This window comes from Malurus melanocephalus, unplaced genomic scaffold (genome assembly GCF_030028575.1).
Source record: "Malurus melanocephalus ecotype Western Australia unplaced genomic scaffold, MMel_1.1 scaffold_690, whole genome shotgun sequence".
Taxonomy (NCBI): Eukaryota; Metazoa; Chordata; class Aves; order Passeriformes; family Maluridae; genus Malurus; species Malurus melanocephalus.
In genome coordinates this window covers 29,423-41,387 of record NW_026623922.1, presented here as the reverse complement: position 1 = coordinate 41,387, position 11,965 = coordinate 29,423, and the positions used below count along the sequence as shown (strand labels likewise).

At 39.1% G+C, this 11,965-nt stretch overlaps 1 protein-coding gene across 2 annotated transcripts in view; it reads right to left on the bottom strand.

The window, feature by feature from the left end:
• The window catches only part of PDHX (pyruvate dehydrogenase complex component X), a 41,303-nt gene that overhangs the window by 3,694 nt on the left and 25,644 nt on the right, over positions 1–11,965 (bottom strand). Inside the window, exons 9-11 of one of the 2 annotated variants that reach the window (XM_057384171.1) lie at positions 9,604–9,762; positions 7,285–7,349; positions 3,645–3,803 (exon numbers count right to left, since the gene is read on the bottom strand). In XM_057384171.1, the coding sequence (XP_057240154.1) occupies positions 3,645–3,803; positions 7,285–7,349; positions 9,604–9,762 (383 nt within the window). The other variant, XM_057384170.1, reaches the window with a different exon arrangement.

Genomic DNA, 11,965 nt, shown 5'->3' with positions numbered 1-11,965 from the left:
AAAAAAAAAAAAAAAAAAAAAAAAAAAAAAAAAGTTTAAAACCTCTTCAAGTGCATTGAACAAATCATTCTAACACAAGAAACTCTTTCTGCCTCCGCAGCCCCCATAATTCTGTGATGAGGTAGGCACAAGGGAAGGCTGCCTTCTCACACAGAGATTGCTTCACAGGTTCTCCAGGGCATCTCTTAGCCAAGAGTATTTGCCCCCAGCCATCACTGCACCTGTCTCATCACTCATGTTTGAGCAACAGACGCGCTGTTGCAATTACCCTCTTCAAACGTAATCAGGGCAGGTTTCTCTCAGGCCTCCCCCAGTGTTGTACCTGTACACACACACTGACACATGAGCATTAAAGCAGAGTCTCAGCAGGGGAACTCAGAAGCCTGCTCCTGTTCCTCCCGTGCCCTGAATCTGAAAGGTTTTGATAAACATGGTAGAAATAGCAGCAGATGGCCTTTACCAGTCCTCTCTGCCCATACAGAGATTGTACGTGGGCCCACACACACATGGAAATCACACATTTCCTTTAAAGGGAGGTCCAAGAAGTAAAATTCTCTTCTAAATGCATTATGGAACATTAGAGTTTTGAAGTACTATTTCATTCAGAGTTTGCCTACGACAATGACATAGAGACCATTTGCTTATACTTTAAGGCATTCCTTGATAATGAATAAAATTGCTATAACACTATACAAAGAACCTGTTCAAGTACAGGTGAAAAAGGATACTCACTTTTGACTTCCATCTTTTCTACCCTCCACAACAGGTATTGTCTTCAAAATTAATGATGTCTTCCTGTAACTGCTGAAATTTAGCCTTTGGCTGAAGTGCCTCTCTCAGCTCAGACCACACTTTAAATTTAAGCTATGTGAATAATAATTGAGACAGCCCTGATAGGTAAATTTCAATAATTACTCTTCTTCTATTAGTATTATCCTTTTTCAGCAAGAGGGCCTAGATCCCCTGTTTGTGGCCTCTGTCAGCAGCTGTCAGAGAATTTATGGATAGCAGCCAAGGAGGTCCCTKAGAACATTGTTAAGGATAAGTTGGCAAATCCCAAAATGTTTCTTCTGCTTCAGACTGGAAGTCACTCAGAATTGTTAGCCCTCGTTATGAGCTTGACGCCACCTGCTTTGAAGACTGTGATAGTTAGCAAGTTCAAAATATTAATGGACAGAGGAAAGACTCCAAACCTACCTGAAAACACTGTAATTCTTCTACATTTGTCAACAGGGAAATGCAAGGTGTCAATACATTTATTTCTCTATGTGSAACCAATTAACTCCTGAATTGACTGCACAGTGACTGTAAATTAGTTCTCTCTCTAAATACTCTTGGAGTGGGGGAAAATGGACTGTTACTTTCACTTGAATCTGTGCATTGCCTGTACTATAAAGTAAATAGTAAAGGGGCTCTAGAATTCTTGCCTAGTATCCTAGAATGAGCAAGTCAGCATATTGCACCCAGAATGTCTGGTTGAAATTCATGCTGCAAGCCAGAAGTTTCAAACTTTGGAAGAGTGTAAGAAGAATTCTTTTCCTGATCAGCCCTGGGATCTTTTGCAGTTCCTATTCTGCAGGCAAGGAGGAGGAAACAGCATGTTGCTGTCTGCTGAAACCTCCAGAAAGTCAGTGCACACTGCTAATGCAGACTGAGACATGACACAGCAAGTATAAGCGTCTGCACAAGCAAACGGCCTCCATGGATATGCAAGCTTATAATTTATTCGGCAGAGAAGAAATTAGAAGTGTACCAAAGCTGCAAAATGAAGCAYAATTATTTTCTTAAAATAGGTAGCTGAAGCAGGAATTAATTGATGGCTAGGTCAGTAGAGAGTATCCTGCAAAGTTCAATTGCTTGGATCCCTGTGAAGTGAAYAGTGTGGTGTAACAAACATTATGTAGACAATGCACAAATCATTAAAGTGCAGGAGACATCTGCTGCTCTAACAATTCACTATATAGTTCATACAACAGTGAGCAGAAATAAAAATGTTCACAGCCTTCTTCCTATCTAGGTCTAAGCCACAAGAGAAACTTCCAAAGTATAACAGGGAACCTCCTCATGTTCTCTAATCTTTTAAGGAGGTAAATAGTGGTATTCATTAACACAGCATGAATCATTTTACTTACAGTATTTCAGGTACTGAACAAACAGAAAAGTCTRTCATTTTCCAGCTAGTTATTTTCTCATAATGACACAAATGTTTAACTTGACAGGTAGGGCCACTATTATGGAGAGAGGGAAGAACAGTATGGTTATTGTATCTGACTTAATATCTCTCATGACACCTACAAGTTAAAACAAAATTGACGTAAAAGCRAAGGAGCACAAACTGAGTTCAAGCAAACAGTGATGGTTTCTCACTGATACAGCTCAGGCAGATTTTGTAAACATGCAAAGCAGCCCATCAAGCCTCCAGCGATTTTCACCCCAGTTTAATCAACACGTGATTCCACCCAAATCCTAAGTTCCTCTGTTTCTTGGAACATGTTTCTACACATCTCTAGCAGGCTACCRTGAACATCCTCCTGCTTTGCTCAAGCATGACTACAAAGAAAGAAATCCCAAGAGGTTGGAAGTTTAAAACTTATGCTTAACTAYGAACATGCTGAAAGATACTTTCAGCTTATCAGGTTTTTTCCTGTTTAATCTATTATCGGCATAACTGCTACACTGGCTTAGAGGAATCTGCTCTCTATGCCTTCAACATTTTAGGGACAAGCAGAATAGAACATCACTGCATATGAGTCAGCAGTGTGCCTAGAACTGTACCTTGAGGTGCAGAATACAGCCTCAAGCAGGAATAAAAAAATACAGAAATCTTATTTTGTAAGGAGCACATTGCAGGGAAAAAAACAAAAAACCCAAAAGTCAAATATTGTGACACTGAAATTAGGGATTAAAGTGTGACACAGACTTCAAGATTTGACAACAACYACAAAGCCCAGAATAGCTATCTTTTTTTATTTCCAATCATGCCTCCTGCAATGGGAAATGAGACAAAGATAGTAAGTATCCTAAAGGCACACATTTCCACTAGATATTAAAATACTCCTTCATTTTTACATTTTTTTTAATTACTCAGGAAAGTGGATGTCTTCATTGTGTTTCTTGCTTTCGTATGTAAAGAATAGGCTGGCAGAAGACATTTGAAAGAATGAAAAATTTAGCTTTCTGTGTTTTATCTGTGAAAATTTTACTTTGAGGCCRATTTCCTTCAAAAGTAAGCATACCCATTACAAATTATTCACATTCTGGCCATCTTGCCCATTGTCCTTATCCCAAAACAAGAAGATACTGACGGTTAATTTTAATCTGTATGGGCATGTATTTGTTGCCTCACTTCTGCTTAAGTGGTAGATGTTGTCAAAGGGTACATTTCCTCTGAATTAAGGAGATCTGACTGCTATCACATGTCTGAATTCCACACATTTCCTTCATAGACATCACACATTCCTTCACACATCCATCCCAAATGACAATGCTGGCAAGCAGTGGGTGTAAAGAAATTAGAATTCAGCCTTGCCCAGTTCCAAAGTTGCAAAGGTTTATTKAACCTGGAGAAGCTGCCTCGCCTGCTGGGACAGCACAATGGATGCGAGCACTCACACCRAGAGAGGGGACACACAGCCCATACTTACGAGCAACAGCGCCTTCCAGTGGCTCCGAGTGCTGGGAAAGCACGAAGGAATGCACCCCATGCAGAACCAGAGGGGCACAGAGAACCCACACAGCCCTCACCCCTGGGAGCACGACCTAGGGATGCTGGGGAACACACWGCACCACTGCAGCAACACGTGCTAAAGTGAAAAGCAGGACATCAGATTTAGTTTGCCTGCACAATCTCTTGGGCAGAGCAGATTCAGCAAATAATGAGAGCTCCTTGTACCTAATGGTCAATATATAAATCCATCTTTTTTTTTTTTTTTCCACAGTAAAACGAGGTTTACAAACAATTTCGGAAAAAAATGAAAGTTAGCCATTTCAAATGGCAAATTAATCTGCAGGACCCAGTCTTTAAAATGGTTTATCACTAACAAACTCCTGGAAATACAGAATGACTATGTCCATTACTGCACAGTAAACTAAATGTGGTAAAATCAAAATCTCTCCCTACAATCAGATTAATAGTTTATTAAATTTATGATAYCAAAAACTAAAGAAGCAAACTCACTTAGCAAAAATTCTCAACTCAGTATTAAGGAAAGGTTTTCTTGCTGCCATAATTAATTCCTACGAATYATTAAGAAAAAGGACTTGCACAAACCAGAGTAAGACAAATTCCCATAATTCTATTGACAATTTATATTCTCATGAGGTCCTGTAAACAGAGGTAYTTAATAACATTCACATGCAATATGTGCTTCCATACTTACATGTAAGAAAGATWACAATCTAATTCTGCTAATTTAAATTTCAGGCCACTGCACTCGAGCCTTCAAGTTACATTTCAATACACATTGATGATCAAACTTTCTACTTACATCTACATTCCATCCATGCAAAGARCAGCATAAACCATATACCAAATACTCAGTGTGCAAAATTTGACCTTTCATACTGGGACCTCTATGAGAACACTGCTTGCACAATTAACTGGTGGTTTTCTCAATACTTAAAGGAGGCTTCTAAGAAAGATGGGAACAAACCTTTTAGCAGGACCTGTTGCAATAGGACAAGGGGTGAGGTTTTAAAMTGAAAGCAGGCAGGTTCAAACTAGATATAAGATGGTTTTTACAATGAGGGTTGTGAACATAGGAATAGGTTGCCCAGGGAGGCAGAAGATCCCCCATCCCTGGAAACATTCAAGGTCAGGGTGGATGGGGCTCWGATGTCCCTGCTCATTGCAGGAGAAGCTGGACTAGATGACCTTTAAAGGTCCCTTCCAACCCAAATTATTCTATTATTCCCTTTCATATTTCATAAAGTTTTATTCAGTTTTTTTACAGATAAGATTGACTTTCCTATGCAAACATGTGCAATTGGTAGTACGTGTTTAAAGAAATGTGATATCTCAAACTTTACAGTCTTTTAGCTTTACAGTACAAAACCTGGTTTAGAAGATTAAAAGTATGAGCATTTCACATTAATTCATAAATTAAATATTTGTAACTGTCCGTCTCCAGCTATTTACTCCTCTATACAGAAGAACAACCCTAAGTATATAACAGTTATCTATGTTGWCAAAACAGGAAGCAATCTTCACCAAGTTTAACATAAGGCCAGTCGTATTGGATTCTCTATATTGGCTTTCAAGGTCTCCAGAAACTTTGAAGCCAGTTCATCATCCACCACTCGACCATCACTCGAAAGAGTCACTGTCATGAGTTGATGCTGTTCAAGTTTCCCATTCCCTTCTTCATCTTCCACAATCTTGAGCTCTGGTCTTGCTCGGCCCACAGCGAGGATGCAGGCCTGGGGAGGGTTTATGACTGCTGTGAAATCACTGATGCCAAACATGCCCAGATTGGAGATACTGAATGAAATAGAAAARAGTTTCAGTAACATCAGAAATTACATATTCCCTAGAAGATATAATCTATATTCAATGACTACTATGATTTAAATTCCCTCCAAGGCAAAAACCCATTGAGTTAAAAATAGATCCGAACTGTTTTCAGTTTAACAYATTCAGACTCTCAAGGGTTTGGAATTTTTGCAATTAAAAATAATGCACCTTTTTTTAAGTCCCATTTTTTTATAGCAATATATTCTTGAACTGCACACACAAAAGGCAGAAAGKAGGCCAGCAAAGCAATATCTTTAAAATATTTTGCCTGCCCCTGTTCCAAGCCAAATGTCTTTTAAACTGAACCTCACAGCTGCAAGTTACAAAGGCTGCTGGTATTCACTAATTGATAAAATTTGGGCATCCAGGTATTGCTCAGGCACATGGAACCATCATTGTGCCTTTCTTCCTCAAACATTTCTGTCCATGTCACCACCTGTGAAGTGGTATAATGGGAAAAGCTTGAAGTCTTTTGTGACAGGCTGTCTATGGAGAAAGCTGGCCCAGTGTCTCCTTTTTGGTTATAGTTACAGCAAAGAGTGGAAAAATGAGTAAACGGTACAGAATCATGGAATTGTTTGGGCTGGAAGGGATCTTTAAAGATCATCCAGTGCAGCTTCCCCTGCAATAAGCAGGGACATCTTCAGTTAGATCAGGCTGCTTAGAGCCCCATCCAATCTGATCTTGAATGGGATGGGGCATCCATCACCTCTCTGGGCAACCTGTTGATGGACATCAGTGACAAATTGTGTCCCTCATGGGTCCMTAGTGGGACCAAGCCAATTTCATGTCTTCAGCACAGACAAAGGGATGAAGTACAGATCCACAAATGACACCATGCTGAGTGGTGCTGCTGACAAACCTGAGAATAGGAAGCCATCCAGAGGGACCTGGACAAGATCAAGAATTGGGCCCATGGGAACCTTATGAGACTCAGCAAAGCCAAGTGCAAGGTGCTGCACMTGGGCCAGAGCAACCCCCAATACCAACACAGGCTGGGGSATGAACAGGTTGAGAGCAGCCTTGCTGAGATGGACTTGGGGGTGCTGGTGGATGAAAAGYAGGTCCTGAGGSAGCAGTGYRCACTTGYYGCTCAGGAATCAAACCAYATCCTGGGCTGCACCAAAAATGGTGTGGCCARCAKGTCAAGGGAAGTAACTGGACACTTACAGGGATGGCAACTCAACACTTCCCTGGGCAACCTRYTCCAATGCTYGACAAYCCGTTTGATGAAGGACTTTTCCTAACATTCAATTTAAAYTTCCCCTGGTGCAACTTGAAGCCATTTCCTCTCCTCCTGTTACTCATTACCTGAGAGAAGAGACCAACCCACACCTCACTACAACTACACCCCTTTCAGCCAGAAAGAGTAGAGAGTGATAAGGTCCCCCTTGAGCCTCTTTTTCTCCAGGCTGAACAATCCCAGTTCCTCACAGGACTTGTGCTCCAGACCCTTCTCCAGTCCCATTGCCCTTCTCTGGACACACTGCAGTGCCTCAATGTCTTTTTTGTGGAGAGAGGCCCAAAACTGAACACAGGACTCAAGGTGTAGCCTCRCCAGTGCCAAGTACAGATGAAATGAACCTGTACAAAGGTAATTGCTTCCCCCTGAMAAAAGACAGTCTAGGTTTGGTCCTCAGAATCATCACATGGAGTTTCATCCAAAATGGAGCAATATTTTAAAAACAATGCATTAAAAAACAGTGGAATAGCTGAGAATAACACAGTTCTAAATCTATGCTGCATGTATTAAAAGACTGCTAGAATTTTACCTAAAAGATCCTCCCTGGTACTCTTCTGGTAACAGCTTTCCATCTCTAGCCTTCTTTGCTAGAGCCTAAAGAAAATGAAAGAATAAAACAGGCATAGAAAAGAAAGAAATTAATGTGTTGTCATAGACTAATTCTTTTTATTTCAGTAAGATATTTAAAGTACCATACAGACATTAAGGCAGCAAAAGTCAGATCTGGATTTGCAATTAGGGAAGCACCCCAGCAACACTTGTATTTGCAATGATTTGGCAGAGACTAGGACACAAAACTTCATTTTCCCACCAACTCTGGCTGTTCAGTAAAAGCTGTTCTCTCACCTGACAAATATTGTGCCAGTTTTACAATGGAACGACCATTCTCCCTGRTGTTTTTAGACTGTCTACCAGAATACTGGTGATGAGATATTCTCATGTGATAAATTCACCTTATTCCTAACATATTTATTTAAAGAAACTGACATATACTATTTCAGAACTTCCTACAGATTGAATGAATACATTTCTCCCAAATATTCAACTACCTTTTGAAGAGTGCCTTTAAGGCCACTCCTTCTATGATCTCCATTTCATTTGAGAGACTTTTCTTCTAAAATCAACAGAAGAGATGTTCAAATACAGCCCAAGAAGTTCTTACTATGTTCCAAGATAAGATCACAAAGTTGTACAAAACTTTAAAAATCATAATAAGTGTGTCAAGGATACAGTGAGCTTTAATTTAGGCTTTTAATTTAGGCTTATTCATCTCTGTGTAATTAGTGAACCAGAAGACAATAGCCACAGGAACAGCATTCACACAACAGGGTCAATATAAGCGTGATGCATTTGTGCAATTGCATTATTTGAATGATGAAAATATGGTACCAGGATGCACATGACCTGGAAAGAAGTTAATTTTAACATGCAGCAGAAGGGGATATATAAGCAATTACACAAAGAAAGTGCCTGCCAAACTACAGGGAGACTGATAAAGAAGCAGCTGCAGTTACAGTCTGTTGTCTCCCYGTGTGCATGTCAGGTATGTATTTATTTCAGTAATTTGATGAAGTTGAAAAGCAAAATGATGTTGGTGTGGACACCTATGTGTGCAATCCTATGTGACCCCGTGTCTATTAGAGGGAGCAGTGTGACCTGTGCTACACACATTTCATTTGAAAGCCAAGGGGAAATGCTCTCTACCATGGCCCCACTGAACACAACAAAAATCTGCATTTTCATCACGGGAACTGCAGGACATTGGTCTTTGGTAACAGAGGTTTGCAATACTACAGTAATACAGGTATTGGGGATGATAATGAAAGCACAACATTTAAGAATGCTTTTCTTCCTGTCATTCTATCATTAACCCCACAACAACCTCAGCAGACCTTCCTCCTCAACTGACTACTTGTGAAAGGAACTRTTTTCACAACACAGCATAAAGCAAGCAATATGGACTAAAAAAATTTTTAAATCATAAAGATTTAAATCCAAAACCATTAATCGTTTTGCGGCATGACACACCTTTTTCTGCTACAACTTTGTTGCTTGTTCCCCTCTGTCAACACAGGTTATTATGACTTCTATRGCTTTTCCCAAAAGGCAAGAATTTACGAAGTGCAGTGGTGTCTAGTTTGGGGACAGTTTTACACCCTAGGAGCTACTTTCACTGCATTCCCCACATGCTGTAGGCCTTTGATCCGCCCTCGTTAAATGACAAAAAAAGGACTATGTTGGGACATTTCATCATTCATTGTACCTTTGCCTGCCAAAATCACTCCTTTATCTGCCAGCAACTGCCATAGGTCACTCTGACTGGCACCTGGTCTATGCAAAATACTGCTCATTAGTCTGAGGAGTTTAAAGTTACATCCTTAATTGAGCTCCATATTGAAAAAAAATACASATAGAAATACGTTTCATAAAATAATTGCAAAGAGAGTAAAATAGACAGACACAAGAAAATTTCTGGGAAAGGGAAAAATCACCAAAAAAACCCAAAATCTCAAACCCCAAGGCTGTAAGTACTAAAGAAATTAGCATTCAGTAGCTTTTTTGTAAGGATTGAAGAAATACAATTATATTAAATGGCAGAAGTCTGTACATGYTTATTTTTCTAACATGTAGTCACCATTCAATGAAATAACTTGATAACTACATTATTATTAATTAGAAAAAAGAGTTGCAAAATTAGTAAGAATTCTGAAGTATAAGTAATGCTGGAACTGTTTTAGATCCACTGCCTCAATTACTACTGATGTGTATSTGGGTCACGCTACATTTTCTGCTACAGAAAACGATCCAGCTGCTCTGTTCCTCAGCCTGCTGCACATTTCAGACCTACCTTTGCAGAGGCAGCAATTTCCTGTATTCCCTTGGCAGCAACATCTTTTATGATTGGCGTAATGAGACCTCGGTCCGTTGCCACAGCAATGGAGATGTCAATGGACTGCAGCCGCCTGCTGACTTCCCCATCCCACGTTGCATTCACATCTGGCATTTGCTAAAAAACACAGACAGACAATAAAAGACAGCTGTTAGAAGCATAACAGTGCAAWCAGTTATTAAGAAAAAGGAAATTCCTGTAAGACACATAGCTACATAYRGGCATTCACCAAATTAATTCACTTSCACTGATTTTGTTTATATTTACTTCATCAAAAAGCATGAATGTATGCCCCAGAAGCTGAAAAAGGCAGGATAGACAGAAGCTTTTCGGTGCTGCAAAAGAAAAAATAGCAAATGACTACAAATTCCTTCGCTGATACCACCTTATGATGGCCCAGCATGTAAAGCTTCAAATCAGTGCAATTTCTCCCACAAAATAAATCATGGGATGTAGAATTTAAAAGCATGGAAATGCACATCCTACTACACAACGTGCTGTTTTCCACTGGTGTCTCAAGCMTGACTCTCAACAAATAAAATATGCTGCAGATACACTCACTGTTATTCAGAAGTTCTCCTTAAATGTATCTGTTTTTTTCTTGTGGGTGGACTTTGTTAAAATTGAGATATTTACTGATAAATTCATTTAGTTTTTTGAGTTTAATGAAATGAAGAAGGCATTCCAGAAAAAACTGTGGGAGAGACACATTACCAAAAGTGACTCTGCTATCGCTCTAAAGTAACTGCACTCCTAGGAAGTAGTGTGACAGTACACTCAGTTCCTATTCTTCAACACCATAATGTRCAGTGTAAAAAAAAGAAAWAAGAGASAGAAAAAATAAGTATGTAGTATTCTTCTTTACAAGCTAAATAAACTTATGGATGTCCCACGGTTCACACAGTTTAAGATGCCCTCAAGTGGGTGCTGTGAAATTATGTCTCTATACAAAGGATTCAAAAGAGATGGTAGGGACAGAATTTGTCACTTCAGCAATGAAAGGTTTATTTTTAAAGGACAGCTGCTATAGGAGCTACTGTTACTAAGTCCAACCACTTGAGGATATCAACCTGGAWGTTTTAGTTCCCAATTTCAGCATGGGGAGTTGCAGGTGGAACTATTTTAGAGTTTTTTTTGAGCAGTAGAGCACATCTTTTACGAAACACTGACAGAAAGTAGCTGAGACGTGAGCTTGTTTTCTGATATACCAAATTAAATCTGTTGGGATATTTTTTAAAATGCATTATTTTAATAGTCCAACAAATACTAACATAGATTTCTGAAACAGAAGAATTTCATTAATTTCTTCCATATCAACACAATATTGCCATAATCCTTCTCAAACTAACAACCCCCTCAGAAGACAAAACCTCTTGCTCTCTGTCTCCAGTTCCTTTCACCTGCTCTCTGGTGCAGAGATCTGTTACCCAATACTCACAACAATTCATGGTAAATTTTGGATATCACCATTTCCTCATATTAGGTTTCATTACACCAGTAAAAGAAGCTTCTTGCTATGTATACATCTAACAAAAACACAGCATACATACTTAGTTCCTCCTCCTTTTGTTTTTGGTTTTAACTTGCAGTGTTTCTTCCACTCTAACGGATGCTTCAAACTTCTCTCAGACACTTGCTTATGAAACTGCCTAGAATCCTGTCTATTTTCTGTCCAAATTGCAATTATCCATTAATCTATACCTCTTAGAATTACAAATTAATATTTAGCACATGTTCAGCTAGAAATTGGTTAAGTCTTTTGTAGTCCATTGTTCTTTCAATTCCATACATCCATGGCAATAGGAATAGTCCCCTGACTTAAAAATAACTTTCTTCCTCAACTTTTAAATAATTAAAATTATCCTCACAAATGAGAAAAACAGCTCTCACATCTTTTCYAACGTTTTTATATTGTTGTGAGGTATCCAGGCAATAAGAATGCCTAGCAATGAGCAAARGCTAGTTGCCAGAAGAATTTTTATTTTGAAGCAGGTATCACTGACTATACCATCAGAAAATACCTGAGGTAATAAAAGGTTGATATAAGACTTAGATAAATGTTTGCTTATAACTAAAAGAAATATGATGCAACAAAGAATAGATGGACGATCTTGACAATTGCTTTAGTCTGCTGACAAAGCAACTACTGTGATTTGCAGATGTTGTGGATCCACTGCAGCAAATGGACTTTTATGAAAAAGTTCTCATTTTTACAGTTCACAGCACAGACAGTGAAGAGAAGTTTACCTGGAAACCTAAAAAACCGTGACAATAAGCAATACAGAATTACCAGCTTTAYTATGATCACATTAATATCTCC